This window comes from Rhinatrema bivittatum, chromosome 10 (assembly GCF_901001135.1).
Source record: "Rhinatrema bivittatum chromosome 10, aRhiBiv1.1, whole genome shotgun sequence".
NCBI classification, from domain to species: Eukaryota; Metazoa; Chordata; class Amphibia; order Gymnophiona; family Rhinatrematidae; genus Rhinatrema; species Rhinatrema bivittatum.
Window position 1 is genome coordinate 40,897,957 of NC_042624.1, and position 20,586 is coordinate 40,918,542.

Here is a 20,586-nt window from a genome sequence, read left to right on the forward strand (position 1 = left end):
TTAGAGTGGCCAGTCATTAGCACTTGCCACACAACTGAGCTGTTGAAAATCCATATGTTAATATAAATGCAAAGTATACAGTGTCTTACTGGTACTGCAAAAGTCTGCTCACTACAAAGCTATAAGTTTGTTGGGATCCTATAGCCAATCTGAGAAGCTACATGTAAAGGAATTTCTTGAGGGTATCCACTTGCCTGTAAAAACCTTCAGTGTTTCACCAGTCTATAATGTATATTGGATACCAAGTTTACAATCTTTTTCTTATGAAATAAAAATAATCATATTTGTCACATGAAATATATACTTCTGTTCCTTGTTTTGTACATATTTATAGTAAAATGTTACAAAATGCAAATGCAGTGAAGCCCAGGATGAAGGGCAAGTGCTGTGGTGAAAGTTTGGGGGGTCGATAATCAAATGATAGATATTTTAATTGCACTCTCAAATTGTGCAAGTGAAGGGGTCTTCTAGGTACTGACTCATATAACATGTTTCAGTTTGGGAAAACCAAACCTTGAAAAAGGGCCAGCTATTAATTTGTGCTCCATTAGACTGTAAACAGTAGTCCTAGTAACTAATAATCAGCGTGAATAGAATCAACAGAAGGTAAACCCCACCTCACTGCCCACACCCTCTGGACACTTAGATCATGTACAGACCACAAACCCAGTTTATTAGTTCACAGAGGAGTATATGCCAGCATGATTCATTAGAAACAGTAACGTGCGACACATTGAGTCTTTATAAGTTTGTTTACAGTGGTGCTGGGGGGTTGGGTTTTTTTTCTTTTTTTTTCCCTTGAGGTATAGAAGTCCTGTGATGTTTAAGCTTGAACATAAAAAATGTCTTCCGTGCACAGAGAGGTATTAATTCTATACATTCAGGAAGCCTGCTTACATGCATTACAGTATCCTTTTTCATGCAAGAGGTTAGCTGTGGTGCAAAGCTGACATGTGACATGAGAGTCAAAATAGAAGCAGCAAGTTTATTTGAAATATCTCCTCTTTTATGAGGAAGAAAAAGGAGAGTTGCAAGTTATACAGAAAAGAAGCGATGAACAAAAGTCAAAGAGGACTGTCCAAAACGCTTTTAAACAGGTATAGTATGTGAGCTGTACTACATTGTTGCCATGTTTAAAGCTTTTAACAGACTGTTTTTCTTTTTTATTCACTACCAAAAATAATTCTACTGTCTTTCTGTTGCCCCTTTATCTTTGTAACACAGCAAGGCCTGTACCTTCCCCTCCCTCCCCCCTTTCCACATTACCAGTGTAATGTATTCTGTGATTCACTTGTATTTCATGGCAATGTCAAGTTTTGCTCTAGTGTGCTAATTCTGTGTGGACCTGAGGAAGAGAGTGCTGACTAGCTTTGGGAAGTAAAGTTAGTCCAATAAAAAGGTATCTCCTTATTTTTTGTTAGCCTTTATTTCTATTTTTAAAGTGAAAGCACATAGATTTTTCTGTGGGAAATTGTTGCAACAGATTGTTGTTGTATCTAGGCATAAAGCCATCATTTGGCAGTGTCTCCTTGAAATCTGGCAATCTATTGCTTCCCTTTTAAGTCTGTTTACTTAGATTCAAATGTGTATTTTTATTCCCCTATAAGTAAGATTTAGATTGTTTTAGATATAGTACTAGACAATATTTGGGAAGGGAGGGGAGGGGGAATGGTTGCTGTTATTTGAAGGAAATTACTGTGCAACAACCAAAGTGGCAGAAACAATGAGGCTATAGTGGACTATAACCTCAACGAGAAATGGGTTTAACTTAATGAATTCATTTTAGCTTTTAGAGCTTTCCATTAAAGTAATCACAAAGAATTGAATGCATACTCTTGAAGCATGTGGGCGTGAGTGCATGGAAATGTCTGACACCCTGTAGTTACATGTTCAAAAATGTGCACGAGAAATCTTACTGCAGGAATTGTGCTTTTATCACTTGCAGCAGTGAAAAAGTAGAAAATGTTATTTTGTGTTCAACCAGATATGACTCGGGCTCTTGACACAGAGTGTGCATGTTTATTTACTTGTTTGATTCTCTTTTTTTTTTAATTGGAAATGAAGTAAACTGAATCAGAGACTGATTTTATGATGAGGTATTTATGATGTGGATATAGGGCTGTCTCAAAAATATGGGATACAGAAAACCACAATTGGGATGTAGCTATATCAGGCTATAATTTGTTCAGGAAAGAAAAGGGTAGGAAGTAAGGGAGGAGGAATAGTATTGCATATAAAAAAAAATATAACGTTAAAGCAACAGAACTGCAGGGCTTATAATATAAGGAGGAGGCACTGTCATTTAACATAGAAAGAGGGAATGGAACATCTGTTTATATTGGTGTGATTATACAGACCTCCATCACAGACAGAAGAAATGGATAGAGATTTAAAGAAGGATATTGACAAATGTGCTATGAAAGGTGAAGTGCTATTGCTAGTTGATTTCAATCTGCCAAATGTTGATTAGGGCATCCTGGCTGTGTTGTCATATAGAAGCAGAGAGATCATGGAGAACCTGTTCCATCAACAGTAACAGAACCCAAATGAAAGGGGGCGATACTGGACCTGGTGCTTACCAATGGGGAGAGTATTGCTGATGTTATAATGGATGATCATCTGGGATCCAGCAATCACTGGATAGTATAGTTCAGTATTAGAATGCAGGCAGTGAAGGATCATTCAAAGTTGAGAGTCCTATACTTCAACCAACTTTGTTAAAATGGGAGAGTACTTCAGTTATTAGCTAGATGGGGAAGTAGAAGGGTAGTGGGCAAAACTAAAGAGGGTAACTTAGGGATGTGCTTCGGCCGAACCTAAAGGTTCAGCCTTCATTATTGGCCCACTGCGTTAAGTCCCGTTAGTGCACGCTAACAATTTTTCGTTAGTGCACACTAAACCCGAAATGAATTTTTCCCGAACGTTTGGAAAAAATTTCTTTGGATTTTGGGCTCCCCAATCTAGGACGAATTACACATCCCTAGTACATACACCTGTACAGATGATAAAATATAGAAAATATACACATGTATGTGTGCAAATGTTCGCAACTATAATAGTGCTAATGTATATATATTTGCACAAATATTTATGCATAAGTGGGTTAATATGTGCATACCTTTTTGCTGAATTGCGAATGTATGCATGTATGTATTTCCACAGCATGTGTTTTCTGGTTCTTCTAGGGCAGGCTTATGCCAAGATGGTCCCCACTCCTCTCCCCTGCCGGCAAGGGAGCCAAATTTTACCACCAGAGATGTCCATAATCTGCCATTCCTGGTGGTGAGGGATGAGGACAATATTTTTCAATCAAGGGGGTACACCATAATTACCGGTGCCTGCGGATGGCCTGGAAGGTGCTACAGGCCATATTTAATAGAATAACTTCTTATATCAGAGGGGTAAGTATATTGTGGGAAGCAAGAAGATGAGTGGGGGTAGGCCTGTAGGCATTGGGTTAGGGAGTAGGTAGTGGGCAGTAGGCTGTTAGAAGGATGTGTAGAGGGCTATAGGGCTGCAATAGTTGAGATAAGTAGGGAACATTAGGAGGGTTGGGATGAGTAGAGAGCAATAGGGGTGCAATGGGAGATTGGGGATGGGTATGGGTGCAATAGAGGGGTTGGGGATGTTAGGGGTGGATTTGTGGCCATTAGGAGGCTGGGGAGGGTTGTGAGGTGGGGAGCCTAGGGTTGGCCATTGTGGGCTTGTGGATCAGTAAGAAACTATAGGACAATATGGATGCTGATACTGATTTATAAGACATTTATAGCATGACCTATGTACATGTATAGCAAAATCATAGGGCTGAAACACTTTAATAAAAGCAGGCTATAAGGTTGCCAGCTCCAGACCCATGGCACTCTAGGCGGCCACCCAGTGCTTCCACCACACACATCCTGGAGGCCTTCCTCTTCTACCACGAGCGGGATGGGCTCCACTCAAGATCGCTGACCTCCCAGCTGGCACCCCCCTCCTGGCTATCACCCGAGGTGGATGCACCCCCGCACCCCCCCCCCCCTTAGTATACCACTGCACACCAACACAAACCACCCAGACAATAACTCTGCCTCTTAGTTCCAAAACTACCTAGCCACATTGTATCTCTGGGAAACTATTGACGGCCTCATCACTCCTTAAAGCATATGGATGTCCCACTGCTAGAAGCACATACAGTCTCCTCCACCTCTCCCACTAATGCAATGGCCCCACCTGCTTGTTTAATGATACTCATGACACCTTGGAGCATATGAGCTGATAGTTTGACACACATGCTTTTTGCTCTCTTCACAGAAAACACCAGCTCAGATGAGGAGGAAGAGGCAGGTGAGCTCCTAGCCCCTCCTGTAGAGGAAGCAGCTGTGGCCATCACTGGGCAGCAGCAGCTAACACCAGTACCAGTGGTTCCACTATAGCCTGCCCCCCCACCCCCCATGGGGCTCCTCCCCTTTCTGCCCTGGCACCTTGGGATGCTGGTCCTGAGACCGAGTAGCCATTGCTGACCGAGGGATATGATGAGTCATCTCGACACCTTCCACTTGAATCAACACAGCATCACTTAGCTGCAGAGGCTGCCTCAGTGGGTGGTGCACCAGCTCCAGGCCAGGAAGTATGGTCTTAGGCAGCTATTGGCCTGGCTGTGCAGAGGATGGGGGAGGAGTTGAGAGGAGTCAGAGCTGAGCTCAGAAGGCTAGTCGAAGTGGTAGAACCACTAGTCCAGGCTTCAAGATATCTTTACAGCTGCTCTTGAATTGATGGCCATATGGTTACCACCACCAGGACCCCTAGACCTTTCAGGACTTGGCCTCCCAAGGTTATTGGGCCATTTTTATTTAAGTAAATGGTTTAGTCTCTAGCTTTTCTCACCCCTTTCCCTTAAAAAAAAATAATTGTAAATAGTTTAAATATTAAAAAAAACTAAGTTTGATATATAGTTTCTATTTATTATAATTTCCCTGTGTGTTTCATTTATTTGCTGCATGCTTTGGTCCATTTCCACCCCCAGTAAAGGCACTTTCAGGACAGCCAATTGCAATCAGTCTGTCACCCACAAACTTCCATGCATAAAGTTAGCCATCCAGGTCTGTACAGTAATCTATATCCTCCTATTACCCTATCATGACTATGTGTAACTTCTGGTTATTAGGGTGTGCAGTGTATACTTAGCTCCCCTGAATGGCCTTCCTGTATTGGACACATTTATTTATTTATTTATTTATTTAGAAGTTTTCATATACCGCGAATTGGGCAGGGACCTGACTATCTAGGCAGTTTACAATAAAACATATATAATTAAAATAACAATACAATCAAAATCATACAATACTACACATTTACAGCGTTAGCTACTTCTTGCAAAATATATTTATCTAAGTTAAAGCAGCGGAGACATTTTTTATTAGAGGTATATGTGGACAATTAACTGATTTTATAAGCAACGGTAAAAATACGTTTTTAAGGATTTTTTAAATTCTTTTGTATTTGCTACTAATCGAATTTCTTCAGGAATGGAGTTCCAAAGAATTGGACCTGCGACAGAGAAGGCCTATTTGTGAGTTAATGCTAGACCTGCTATTTTTACAGATGGTACTTCCAAGATGCATTTGTCCATAGAACAAAGTTGTCTGGTTGATTTGTATATTCTTAAAAGTGAACAGAGCCATACTGAGCAAGGGTTATATAGTAAGTTATGAATTATTGTGAGAATTTTATATGCAATGCGATATGATATCGGTAACCAATGGAGATGTTGTAAAATTGGTGTAATATGTTCCCTGCGAGATAAGTTAAACAGTATCTGAGCTGTAGCGTTTTGGATAAGTTGAGAGAATTTAGTCACCATTTATCTCTTAACTCAAATTCATGGCTTCCCAAACTGTGGGTTGGGACCGAAAATAGAGTCACTAAACCTTTAGTGGTGGTGGTGGGGGGGGGGGGGGGGGGTGTCACAAGTGCTTTAAGCACCAGCAGCAGCACACGCACAGGTCCTGCAGTGGCACAGCTCTTGCATAGGTTTCTGGGTAACAGGAAGCCTTGCATGAGGAGGGATTGGAGACACTGTGGTGTCTGTGAGCTTGCAATGGCTATTAGGCCCAGTGCTGGTTTTATTTACGAATGCTCCCTCAGGTTTAAATGAGGGGAGAGGAAGGCTGAATGTGCATGGGCTGGTGAAGATTGCCATGTCTCTTTTCACCTCACCCAGTACTGAACCTATCTAACATAAATATGTTGCTCTTATCTTCAGCCTGCCAGTTGTTATTCATTTTTGACCTGGGACCCTAAAGAAAATGTTGCCTCTGTCCATGGAGAAGGGGATGTGTGAATAGAGGGATCAGATGCCTGAAGGATAAGCTGTGGAGGGTGAGAATGGGAATGAAATAATGACATGAGAGGAGATAGAGGGTTCAGAGGGGATCAACTGGGGGGATATGAGAGAAGGGTTGGAGGAGAGAGGATGTGAGGATGTGAGGAATGGGGATAAGAGTGGGGAGCATTGAGATGGAGGGGATGACAGAGGATCAATCATGGATTATAAGAATGGCTTAGGGATGAAAGGATCAGTTGTGAGATGTGGAAAGGGCTGAGAATGAGGAGCTGAGCAGAGTAATTTTAGAGAGTATAAGTTGGAGGGACAAGTAGAGAAAGGTACTGTGGAGGGGGAGAAAGTCCTCTGGATGGGTTGGATTGACTAGAGGATATGAGAGGAGATCAGCTGGATAGTAGTGATGATGAGTGGAGTGATTGTTGGGGAGGGATAGCAAAATAATTTTGGTTGTCCTTTGGGTTCATTACTTTGGGAATGCTAAAATAAGGTGACATAGGTCTTCCCAAACATGTAGCCAACTTTAGCTCTTCAAACACAGGTAAAATCTATAGAGGGAAAAATCTTGTATACTTCCCATTACTAAAACCACAGCACAGGCAGACAAGAGCACACATGAAGTAGCTGCAGCAGCAAATTTGACTGATTCACTTCTGTATCTCAAAAGCTACAGATGTCTGGAAAATGAAAAATGAACTTTCTTATCCCACAAAGATGAAGGCTTAGGTGGGTGACTACAGGTGTTTGAAGTATATACAGCAACAATCCAAACCTCCCTGCTCACATTGTCAAGCCTCCCTGGTAAAGCCCAGCTTACCTATACAAGGCTGCCTGCTTCCATCTGCAGATCACTTTTTAAACCAGCCTACACTTACATCTCAGAAAGACCACTTGTCAACAGAGATCTGCATGCAAGACGACTGGTTTGCCCTATGTTCTACAACACATCCAGGGCAAGGTGCTATTTGAGGGTTCTCATACAAAAGCTCCCAACTATGAGCTATCAAGGACTCATTGCTATTTGCATGGCTTCTCCCCATTACCTCCCTCCACCATCTGTAAGCCATAAGCACCGTCACACTTCACTGTTTTTAGCCAGTCATCAGAGCATTGCTATTGCCTGAAGATGGGTCAGAACTGTAAATGCCCTCAGCTGCTTCCCATCCCAACAATAATAATAGTTTATAGAATAGATAAAAACTACAGCCACCCAACAGAAACTATTTGCCTTATATATAGTAGTATACAAGAAACATAAAAATTCCCAAGAGTTAGGGGTAAAAACAAGTTTAAAGAATAAAAGGCAAGACCAAAATATGAATCAAGCTTCTATGAATTGGATCATCATCCACTAATGATTTGCTTTCCTACCCAAGATAAACCTTCTGGAGGGGAGGGGTAGCTGCAGGCTTCGTGTCAACAGGGACAGGCAGAACGGGTCCAGGTCTTACCCACGTTTAAATCTATAAGGATAAACAGTGAACCAGCTCTGAAAATCACTGATGAAATGCATTCTGCTGTTATCCTATTTCTTCTTGACCAAATCTGCACACTCCCAAGTGGAAAAATTACAAATATGCTACTATATCAAAGTGGCTATATACACATAAACCAAAATATGAGAATTATAACAAACGTGTATGCATTTTCTATCAATTTAAAAAATGTATGCATATAATAATAACTTACAAATATCCCACCCCTTTATGTGCACAAAGCACTAAAACATGTCATTTATATGTATAATATACAGCCAACTGGATCGGCTTCCGCTTATTTTTTTATTTAGGTATACAGGGCTTGCTCCTGGTGCTTGTCTTCCTATTTGCACCAAGTCCACTGTATAGGAAGCCCAACTTCCAGTCTTAAGGAGGTAGACCACCTTGTTCATAAGGTTACAAAGGTTCAAAATATCCTGTATGGACCAGAGACCAGGTGAATGGACTCATACAAGATCTATCACAGGCCCCATACAGTCTCCACAACAACCGCAGTGTGATAGACTTGAACCACAAATAATGGAACCTCTGATGTTTGGTGAAGTGGACTCAGGGCAGTATGAGATCTGAGGGGCCTGCATGCCAGATCATTTTCTCCACAGAACTGCAGAACAGATGGTACTCTGCACCTTTTTGGAGGCAGTTGCGAGAGATGTGGGAGACCTGGACACCTCATAAGAACATAAGAACATAAGAAAATGCCATACTGGGTCAGACCAAGGGTCCATCAAGCCCAGCATCCCGTCTCCAACAGTGGCCAATCCAGGCCACAAGAACCTGGCAAGTACCCAAAAACTAAGTCTATTCCATGTTACCATTGCTAATGGCAGTGGCTATTCTCTAAGTGAACTTAATAGCAGGTAATGGACTTCTCCTCCAAGAACTTATCCAATCCTTTTTTAAACACAGCTATACTAACTGCACTAACCGCATCCTCTGGCAACAAATTCCAGAGTTTAATTGTGTGTTGAGTAAAAAAGAAATTTCTCCGATTAGTTTTAAATGTGCCCTATGCTAACTTCATGGAGTACCCCCTAGTCTTTCTACTATCCGAAAGAGTAAATAACCGATTCACATCTACCCGTTCTAGACCTCTCATGATTTTAAACACCTCTATCATATCCCCCCTCAGTCGTCTTTTCTCCAAGCTGAAAAGTCCTAACCTCTTTAGTCTTTCCTCATAGGGGAGTTGTTCCATTCCCCTTATCATTTTGGTAGCCCTTCTCTGTACCTTCTCCATCACAATTATATCTTTTTTGAGATGCGGCGACCAGAATTGTACACAGTATTCAAGGTGCGGTCTCACCATGGAGCGATACAGAGGCATTATGACATTTTCTGTTTTATTCACCATTCCCTTTCTAATAATTCCCAACATTCTGTTTGCTTTTTTGACTGCCACAGCACACTGTACCGACGATTTCAATGTGTTATCCACTATGACACCTAGATCTCTTTCTTGGGTTGTAGCACCTAATATGGAATCCAACATTGTGTAATTATAGCATGGGTTATTTTTCCCTATATGCATCACCTTGCACTTATCCACATTAAATTTCATCTGCCATTTGGATGCCCAATTTTCCAGCCTCACAAGGTCTTCCTGCAATTTATCACAATCTGCTTGTGATTTAACTACTCTGAACAATTTTGTGTCATCTGCAAATTTGATTATCTCACTCGTCGTATTTCTTTCCAGGTCATTTATAAATATATTGAAAAGTAAGGGTCCCAATACAGATCCCTGAGGCACTCCACTGTCCACTCCCTTCCACTGAGAAAATTGCCCATTTAATCCTACTCTCTGTTTCCTGTCTTTTAGCCAGTTTGCAATCCATGAAAGGACATCGCCACCTATCCCATGACTTTTTACTATTCCTAGAAGCCTCTCATGAGGAACTTTGTCAAACGCCTTCTGAAAATCCAAGTATACTATATCTACCGGTTCACCTTTATCCACATGTTAATTAACTCCTTCAAAAAAGTGAAGCAGATTTGTGAGGCAAGACTTGCCCTGGGTAAAGCCATGCTGACTTTGTTCCATTAAACCATGTCTTTCTATATGTTCTGTGATTTTGATGTTTAGAACACTTTCCACTATTTTTCCTGGCACTGAAGTCAGGCTAACCGGTCTGTAGTTTCCCGGATCGCCCCTGGAGCCCTTTTTAAATATTGGGGTTACATTTGCTATTCTCCAGTCTTTAGGTGCAATGGATGATTTTAATGATAAGTTACAAATTTTTACTAATAGGTCTGAAATTTCATTTTTTAGTTCCTTCAGAACTCTGGGGTGTATACCATCTGGTCCAGGTGATTTACTACTCTTCAGTTTGTCAATCAGGCCTACCACATCTTCTAGGTTCACTGTGATTTGATTCAGTCCAAATCACATCCTGAAGGTGAACATTTTATACAGAAAAGGCATATAAAGTGCTTGTATGTAATATCTATAATTATGTAACATACCATATATTTATATAAATAATCTTCTTTCAGTAAAGTTCCTGGGTATGTGAGCACGGACCATGCAAGGCCTCATGATCTCCCAAGGTTCCAGCACAAGGGAAAAAGCAGAGTAATTTCATTGCCATAATGCTGTTTTATTCACAAAGGGGCTGATGCAATACAGTGTTTTCAGCTGAGCATCCTGTTTAAGCCACATTTGGACGCGGGTTGTGTAGGCGCTACCTAATCCCCTTATGCAGTAAGGGGATTAGCACCTCCATAATGCGCATCCAATGTGCGGAGAAACTAATAGCGCTCATTTCATGCAAATGCATGTTGATGAGTCTATTAGTTAATCACCCGAAATGCAAAACAAAAAAAATTTGCCACTAAAACACTGGAAAAAACTGCTTTTCTGTATATCTTCCTACTTAATAACATTGCTGTATTAAGTAGGAGGAGGAAAAACTTTAAAAAAGTTAAAAAAAAAAAAGTTTAAAAAATAGTGCCGGCAGACAGGTTTGGGAAACAGACGCTTAGTTAGCAAGCATCCGTTTTCTGAACCCATGGCTGATTAGGAAAATGGAAGCCGATAAATTCAGCATCCTAACCAGCGGACAGCTGCTGACAGCTGACCACTTGCGGGCTCCCACTGTCCCTTAATTTAAATATTGCATGGTGCTGCCAGGAGAGGTGCCTGGGGGCACGCTAGGAAAGTGGGCGTTGAACACTCAGCATCTGCTTTCACCATTCTTTTTTTGCATCGGCCCCAGAGACTTTTCCTGCTCATTAGTCAATCTCTTGTGCTTGTGCTATTGTTGAAAATAAAATGCTTTACTGGCTGATGGCTGGGAAATTACTGTTACCTTGAAACAGTATAGTGTTCCCACATTATTGTTTGCACTCAAAAGCTATATTAAAGCCCTTTTTTTATCACCTCATGACTCACTATACTGGTTAGGTCTCCAGGACAGGTATCACTTCCACCCTGGCACCGAAGTAGATGTTAGTTAACTTAGGAGGCAAAGAATTCAGCTATGTTCACTCTCTTTACTGTCTTGGGCTGCTTGTAATGAAATCTGACTCAGACTCTGGTGTCTGTACCCTGGCAGGATGCCCTACCTCTTATCACCTTCCTGTAAACTAGCCCACAGCTCCTCAATCTTCCACACTTCCCAGCAGACCTTACCTATAATCCTTCTTCTGAACTATTGTCTGAGCCTCCTCTGTAGAGATGCTGTCCTTATGCTGTAACTCTGTGAGGACACCTCTCCCCATTCAAAGAGCATTGTATAACACTATACTGACATCAGACAGGCTAGATAATGTGAGACCTCTGTCATACTAAGGCAACTTAGTCTAGCTAAAATTGAATTTGGCACAGGAATGCTTGCTGAAGCACTGGACATCTGAAAGATGGTTCATGGGACAAAGAATTCATTTAATCTAAAAATATCTACCATAAATTCACGCCCCTGAAGCAGCTTTAGCGAAACATGGTATCATATCGGGCTTGGCAAGAAGGCAGGACAAAGAAGGGGAAGTATTGATGGAAGTTATCACGTTTAAAAATTGCTAAAAACTTTGCTAAGAAAAACAAAAAAAAGAACCGATGATTATATAAGACCCTACAGGCTGAACAATTTCATGTTCTAAAAATCGTAAGGGTAGTATGAAAGTCCCATAAGATATATAAGTAAAGTCTCTTTTTCACTTATATTATTGTTACTTGCAACTCATGTTCATTTGTACTTTGTAACAATTCGTTTTGCTAGATTGGGCTCTTTCTTTGATGTTTACATGTCAATGGCAGGAAAAATGATCCTAAGTGAGAAATTCGGATCATATGTCATTGGCATTTAAATTAAAGCATGGGGGTAGCAGAATGAAGTTATAATGTCGCCCCTGACAAATACGGGAAGTAGGTGGAGAAGTCAACAAAAATTAGCTCATTATTAGTCCACATTTAAACAAAAGGACAGAAAAGATGTCCAGGAAGGACCAGCAAGCTGAGTGAGAAATCTAGAAAGCTATGAACACAGATGCTCATAGTGTAGGCCATAAAATTCCAGATCTGCAGGCCCTAATGGTAGAGATGGACTTCGATATTGTGGCTATAACGGAAACATGGTTCAGTGAGTTTGATGAATGGGATACAGCCATATTGGGCTATAACCTGTTCAGAAAGGATAAAGAAGACAGAAATGGGGGAGGAGTAGCTTTTTATGTTAATAACAATATCCAAGCAATGAAGATGCAGGAGGCATGTGTGATAAGAAAGAAACTCTGTGGGTTGTCTTAAAAAAATAAATAACACTTCCATTTTCACAGGTATGGTTCACAGGCATCCGAATCAGACAGAAGAGCTGGATAGAGAGCTGACTGAATACATCCAAAAGGTGGGATGGGAGGGAAAAGTGTTGCTCAATGGAAATTTTAATCCGCTGTATGTAGATTGGAGTATCCCTGCAGAATCTGCAGATTTTTGATACCCTTCAAGGGACTATGCTGAGACAAATTGTGATGGAACCTTCGAGGGGAGAAGAAATACTGGATCTGTTACTCACAAATGGAGGCACTAGATCAAAAGTCTGAGTAAGTGCCTACCTGGTAGCCACACGAAGATCAAGGTCCTAGATTTCAAAAACACAGATTTTGGTGGCATATCTCAAGGAGATGCTAGAAAGCTGGGAGGAGTTAGATGAAATGTAACAACAGTGGATCAAACTAAAAGGAGCTATGACAAAGGCAACAAACCTTTTTGAAAAAAGTAATAAAGTAAGAGAACAAGGAAACTGATATGGTTTCCAAGGTGGTGGCAGAAAAAATAAAGAAAAAAAGATCAGCTTTCAAAAAGTACAAAGGAACTCAAAAAGAGGAACACAAGAAAGAATATCTAATCAAGCTGAAGGAAATAAGGAAAGAAATCAGGACTGCAAAAGCTCAAGTGGAAGAAAAGGTCACCAAAAAGGTAAAGCATGGTGACAAAACATTTTTTAAATATTTTAGAGAAAGGAGGAGAACCTGAGGTGATTTGAAATTGAAAGGATATAAGGAGCAAAGTGAGGACAAAAATGAAGAAAAAGTAGAAATATTAAACATATAGTTTGTCTTGGTTTTCTCTAAAGAAGACATTGGAAGACAGTTGCTGGCTAACAAGATGTAAGTGGGGTAGGATACATCCTCCATTTACAGAGGAAAGTTAGTGGAACTGGGAAAACTGAAAGTGGACAAGGCTATGGGGCCTGATGGGATACATCCAAAATACTTGGGGAGCTCCAAGAAATGCTAGTGGGTATGCACAAGATGTTACGGTTCTGGCCACAAGCCCCACAACCAGACCCTTACCTCCGTGTTCCTGGACCTGTTCCCACTTCTGTTGGCCTAGTTCACGGCCTGTTCGGCGGCGTCCCCGCGAGGGCCGTGCCGCTGGAAAGCCTCCCATGGATGCCCTGCCTCTAGGCGCGTGCGTGCGCGCGCCACTTGGGCACTTTTCTAGGCCATTTCCCACCAGTGGTGACTCTGCCCAGTTCCTGATGTCAGACGCTGCGGCCTTGGTAAGCCGGCCGCGGACACTCAGTCTTTGCCTTGCAACGGGCTTACCTACCGATTCCCTGTTGCTCCGTGCCCCGGAGTGAGCTGCCTTTGGAACTCACTCCGTTCCTGCTTGCCTGCTACAGTACTTGCTTCGTTCCTGCTTGCCAGCTACAGTACCTGCTTGCCTGCTACAGTTCCTGCCTGGTTCCAGTTCCCGAGTCTTGCTACAGTTCCTGCCTGGTTCCAGTACCCGAGTCCTGCTAAAGTTCCTGCCTGGTTCCAGTATCCGACTCTTGCTACAGTTACTGTCTACTGTTCTAGTCTGGTTCAAGTTCTCAGTCCTGCTCATCAGCCTGCCCGCTCCAGTCTCAAGATCATCAACCCACCTAAGTCCCAGCGGCCGGGCTCCTACGGGCTCCTCCCGGGGGAGCACCAGCTTCCAGGGTGAAGAGCACCTCTAAGTCCTGCCTGAACATCTGCCTCCCAGCCTGCAGCGTACCAGAGACATTGAATACATTTCCTAGTCTCTTGCAGGTCGGCCCAAGGGTCCACTAAATTGAGACTCCATAACAGATTGCAAGGCATGGACTCGGCGGATGCGCCTGTCCCCTTGGACCTGCCAGGGTTGGCCCAGCAGGTGCAGTATCAACAACAGTACCTCGAGGCCCTTACTGGTTCGGTAGGGGGATTATCAGCCTGATTGGATGCCAGGGCCCCGTCCGCCTCAGAACCAGCACCCGAGGGTCAAGACTGTTCGGTGACTCAGCTGCCGGCACCCTCTCGTTACACTGGAGATTTAAGGACCTGCCGCGGCTTTCTGAACCAATGTTTCATACGGTTCTCCCTGTTGCCTCGGTAGTTCCCCTCGGATGAGGTGAAAGTTAGGGGTGTGCATTCGGATTGACCGCATTAGTAAAACGCAACTCATATTTTTTTTTTACTTAAAAAATTGATTCGACATAAACGATCGGATTTCCCACATATCGAACATAGATATGTTCGATATGTGGGAAATCGCGATTGTTGAGCCAAAATAAAAATATAAACCCCCTCACCCTCCTTAATCCCCCCCCCCCCCCGACTTACCACAACTCCCTGGTGATGGAGCGAGGAGTGAGGACGCCATTTCTGCAATCCTTGGCGAGAAGCATGTGACGTCGGCGGCACGTCGAGTGACGCCGGCGTCACGTGATTCCCGGCTCGTTCGCGCCGGACGGCTCGTTCAGCCCAAAAAGAACTTTTGGCCAGCTTGGGGGGGCCTCCTGACCCCCTCAAGCTGGCCAAAAGTTCTTTTTGGGCCGAACGAGCCGTCCGGCGCGAACGAGCCGGGAATCACGTGGCGCCGCGTCACTCAGACGCGACGTCACGTGATTCCCGGCAAGTTCGCGCCGGACGGCTCGTTCGGCGCGAACAAGCCGGGAATCACGTGACGCCGACGTCACGTGATTCCCGGCAAGTTCGCGCCGGACGGCTCGTTCGGCCCAAAAAGAACTTTTGGCCAGCTTGAGGGGGTCAGGAGGTCCCCCCAAGCTGGCCAAAAGTTCTTTTTGGGCCGAACGAGCCGTCCGGCGCGAACTTGCCGGGAATCACGTGACGTCGCGTCTGAGTGACGCGGCGCCACGTGATTCCCGGCTCGTTCGCGCCGGACGGCTCGTTCGGCCCAAAAAGAACTTTTGGCCAGCTTGGGGGGGTCAGGAGGCCCCCCCAAGCTGGCCAAAAGTTCTTTTTGGGCCGAACGAGCCGTCAGGCGCGAACGAGCCGGGAATCACGTGACGCCGCGTCACTCGACGTGCCACCGACGTCACATGCTTCTCGCCAAGGATTGCAGAAATGACGTCCTCACTCCTCGCTCGATCACCAGGGAGTTGTGGCAAGTCTGGGGGGGGGATTAAGGAGGGTGAGGGGGTTTAATTTTTTTTTTTGCACATATGTACATATACCCAACTCATTGGATTTTTTTTATGTCCATATTGGCCGCAAGTGGGACCCCCTTTCGGACATAAAAAATATGAACATAAAATTTTGCTCTGCACATCCCTAGTGAAAGTAGCCTGTATCCTGTCCCTGCTTGACAGGAAAGCCTTAATATGGGCCTCTCCCCTTTGGGAACACAATGATCCCTCACTAATGGACTTACAACAGTTTGTCTCGAACGTCCGACAGGCTTTTGATGAGCCAGCCCGAGTAGCTACAGCTACATCTGAACTGCTACAGCTTCGTCAGGGGGCTCGCTCCTTGGCAGATTATGCTATGGAATTCCGGACTTTAGCCCAAGAAGTAGGTTGGCAGGATGGTAGTCTTAAGGCCATCTTCTTGGAGGGCCTTTCCAGACGCCTAAAGGATGAGATTGCTGCCCGAGATCTGCCAGAGGACCTCAACGCCTTGATAGAGATGGCTGCCCGCATTGACTGCCACCTACAACAACGGGCCAAGGAGCAGCACTCCTCCCACCACAGTCCTGCTTCTGTGTTGGCGAGATCCACGTCTTCTCCTCAGACTTCTCGTCCAGACGCTCCCACCTGCGAACCCATGCAGCTGGGACGGGCCCCGCTCTCTGCTGAAGAGAGGCAACACCGCCGTTTGTTGAAATTGTGCTTGTATTGTGGCCAGAAGGGCCATTTCTTGGCACGCTGCCAGGAACGTGCGGAAAACGCCAAAGCCTAGGAGGTCGGGAGGAGCTCCTCCTAGGCTGTGCTACAGCTCCTCAATGTACCGTGCCTGTTACCCTGGAATACCCTGGAGGATCCATCGAGACGATCGCGTTCCTGGATTCTGGAACCGGGGGTCATTTCATCCTGCAGGACTTAATCTCCCAGTTGCGAATTCCTACGCATAGACGGGAGGTCCCGTTATGAACTACCTTCATCCAGGGGATGCTCCTTCCAGGACCTATCGTGATGTCCACGGCACCCATTACTGTCCGCACCGGGGCGATCCATTCGGAGGAGATAGCCTTCCTAGTGTTGGATAAGGCTGTCCACCCTGTGGTGCTAGGGTTGCTGTGGTTACAGAAGCACTCGCCCACGATTCAGTGGGATACACTACAGATTGTCAAGTGGAGCCCTTTCTGTCTAGCCAACTGTATGAAGGTGCCTAAGGCTCCCGGATTTCCGTTGATGCACTCTGCTCTAGGTCCTCCGACTCCCTATGAGGACTTCACGGATGTTTTCTCCAAGTCCAAGGCGGAGATCCTTCCGCAGCATCGCCCGTATGACTGCGCTATAGACCTGCTACCTGGAACTATGCCCCCCCCCCCCCCACCGAGGACGGGTATATCCCTTATCATTACCTGAAACCCGGGCCATGTCTGAGTATATTTCAGAGAATCTGGCCAAGGGGTTTATTCGCCCATCCAAGTCGCCTGCAGGGGCAGGCTTCTTCTTTGTCAGCAAGAAGGACGGCTCGCTGAGACCGTGTATAGACTATTGAGGCCTAAATTCTATTATCAAGCGGGATCGTTACCCGCTCCCGCTAATCCCGGAGCTCCTTGATAGGCTCCAGGGAGCGAAGATTTTCACAAAGTTGGACCTACAAGATGCTTACAACTTAGTCAGAATTCGTCCCGGAGACGAGTGGAAAACCACTTTTAATACCAGAGACGGGCATTATGAATATCTTGTGATGCCTTTCGGCTTATGTAATGCTCTGGTGGTGTTCCAGCACCTTATGAATGAGGTGTTACGGGACCTTCTGAACACCTGCGTAATCATCTACCTCGACGATGTGCTAGTCTACTCCCAGGACCTGCCTTCACACCGTCATCATGTCTGTCAAGTGCTCCAAATACTTAGGGAGCATAGTCTGTACGCGAAACTTGAAAAATGTAGTTTCGAGAAGATGTCCCTGCCGTTCCTGGGCTACATAACCTCTGCAACAAGCTTCCAAATGGATCCTGAGAAAGTGGTGGCAATTAAGAATTGGCCCTGGCCGAGGGGTCTCAAAGCGTTGTAACGCTTCCTCAGCTTTTCCAATTTCTACCGTCACTTTATTCCTAACTACTCCCGTATTGTGGCCCCGTTGACTGCCCTCACCAGAAAGGGAGCCAATGCAGTGGATTGGCCTGTTCCCACTTGCCAAGCCTTCGAGGCCCTCAAGGAAGCGTTCTTGTTGGACACCTGCCTTCGTCATCCTGACCCCAGCTGGTCCTTTGTGGTAGAAGTCGATGCCTCCAATGTGGCCGTGGGGGCCGTGCTGAGCAGTACTCCGATTCTGGACAATTGCTACTCTGTTTATATTTCTCGAATAAATTCTCGCCGGCAGAAAGCAACTACTGTGTTGGTGATAAAGAGTTGCTAGCCGTGAAACTTGCCCTGGAGGAATGGAGACAGTGGTTGGAGGGGGCCAACCATCCGGTTACGATTTACACCGACCACAAAAACTTAGCATTCTTGAAGCAAGCCCAATGCCTGAACCCAAGGCAAGCCCGGTGGTCGCTGTTTTTTGATCGGTTTAACTTTACTCTACGCTACCGACCCGGCTCTAAGAACGTTCGAGCCGATGCGCTCTCACGCTCCTCTGAGGTTGAAGAAACTTCTGACACTCCCCAGTACAGCTTGGATCCCGTGAAGGTGAGCCTTGCAGCAACCTTGGTGTCCTCCCAAGGAAAGACCGTCATTCCACGTCGCTCCCGGAGAGCAGTCCTCACTTGGGCCCATGACTCCCTCACTGGGGGCCATTCTGGCTGTAAAGGGACCTTAGACCTATTGAACCAATTCTACTGGTGGCTGACGGTGAGACAGGACGTCCAAGCCTTTGTGGGCTCTTGTCCTACCTGTGCCATACAGACGCCGCTCATCGGGAGGCCCAGGGGCCTGATACAACCATTACCCATCCCGGTGGAGCCATGGACACACATCTCCACCGACTTTGTCATGGACCTTCCCATCTCAGGAGGTAATTCGGTCATTTGGGTGACCATAGACCGATTCTCCAAGATGGCGCACTTTCTCCCCTTGCCAAAGTTGCCTTCTGCACCTGACTTAGCCAATCTCTTCGCACAACATATCTTTAGACTTCACGGTCTTCCACAGGATATAGTCTCAGATCGAGGACCACAGTTCACTGCTCGATATTGGAAAGCACTTTGCAAATGCTTCAGTGTGCAACTTAGTCTTTCGTCTGCGTTCCATCCCCAGAGTAATGGGCAAACGGAACGGACTAACCGAACCTTAAAGACCTTTCTCCGTTCGTTCGTGAATGAACGACAAGATAATTGGGCCAGGTTACTCCCGTGGGCGGAGTTCTCGTATAATAATCATACGCATGCCGCTACTGGAAATTCACCTTTCCTCGTTGTCTATGGGAAGCAACTTCGACCGCCCTTGCCTTCGCCTGAACCTAGAGCACACCTGGCAGTGCAACTTTCAGCCCGCCAGCTTCTTTCCTTATGGACCTCTATCCAGGGAAAGCTCCGAAAAGCCGCCCAGTCCGCCAAGAAATGGGCGGATGGGCATCGTCAGCCAGCGCCTATCTTCCTTCCAGGAGACCGCATCTGGCTTAGTACTAAAAATCTACAGCTATGAATCCCATCTCGCAGACTAGTCCCGAGATTCTGTGGGCCTTTCCGAGTTGCCGAACGAGTGGGAGCAGTCTCGTACCGACTACGCCTACCTTCCTCCAAGCGCATACATGACGTGTTCCATGTGTCATTGCTGAAGCCTCTTGTTTTGTCTAGATACCACTCCCGGGCTCCTGAACCATCGGATCCTTCAGTACCAGATGATATTATGTATCAAGTATGTGAGATCTTGGATGTACGGTTCCATCAACGACGCTGGGAGTACTTGCTTGCCTGGGAGGGTTGCGGACCCGAGGATAATTCATGGGAACCTGCCCGTAACATCCTCGACAAGGACTTATTACGGCAGTTCCATCTGGATCACCCAAATAAACCTGGACCTGCTAAGAGGGGATGTAAGAGGGGAGGTACTGTTATGGTTCTGGCTGCGAGCGCCGCAACCAGACCCTTACTTCCGTGTTCCTGGACCTGTTCCCGCTTCTGTTGGCCTAGTTCGCAGCCTGTTTGGCGGCATCCCTGCGAGGGCCGCGCCGCCGGGAAGCCTCCTATTCATGCCCTGCCTCTAGGCGCGCGCGCATTTGGGCGCTTTTCTAGGCCGTTTCCCACCAGTGGTGACTCCACCCAGTTCCTGACATCAGACGCCGCGGCCTTGATAAGTCAGATGCCGCGGCCTTAATAAGCCGGCCGCGGACACTCAGTCTTTGCCTTGCAACGGGCTTACCTACCAGTTCCCTGTTGCTCCGTGCCCTGGAGTGAGCTGCCTTTGGAACTTGCTCCGTTCCTGCTTGCTTGCTACAGTACTTGCTTGGTTCCTGCTTGCCTGCTACAGTACCTGCTTGGTAGGGGTGTGCATTCGTTTTGAACTTAAATGAAAAACGCAACTTATTTTTTTTTTTAACTTAAAAAAATGATGAGGCGTAAACGATCCCATTTCCAACTTATTCAACATAGCTATGTTGAATACGTTGGAAATCGCGATTGTTGATCTAAATAAAAATTTAAACCCCTCACCCTCCTTAATCCCCCCCCCAAGACTTACCAAAACTCCCCAAGCTGGCCAAAAGTTCCGTGAGGGTCCCGGGAGCGGACCCGAGGGGAATCACGTGACGTCCGCGTCACTCCGTCGTGACGCCGACGTCACGTGGTCCATCGCGGTTCCGCTCCCGGAACCCTCGTTGGGCCCAAAAGGAACTTTTGGCCAGCTTGGGGGGGTCAGGAGGCCCCCCCAAGCTGGCCAAAAGTTCAGTTTGTTCAAAACGAGGGCTCCG

At 45.5% G+C, this 20,586-nt stretch overlaps 1 protein-coding gene and 1 long non-coding RNA gene across 2 annotated transcripts in view; both read left to right on the forward strand.

Annotated features, from left to right (window-relative positions):
* The first annotated feature begins 670 nt into the window (after window positions 1–670).
* The window catches only part of LOC115100359, a 181,193-nt gene continuing 161,277 nt past the window's right edge, over window positions 671–20,586 (forward strand). Inside the window, exon 1 of the mRNA XM_029618776.1 lies at window positions 671–1,097. Coding sequence (XP_029474636.1) covers window positions 1,009–1,097 — 89 coding nt within the window. The 5' untranslated portion in view covers window positions 671–1,008. The remainder of the gene's footprint in view (window positions 1,098–20,586) is intronic.
* LOC115100360 lies at window positions 1,284–4,860 on the forward strand. The gene is made up of 3 exons (XR_003859043.1): window positions 1,284–1,399; window positions 3,186–3,401; window positions 4,291–4,860. It is a non-coding gene; the product is annotated as an uncharacterized LOC115100360 (long non-coding RNA).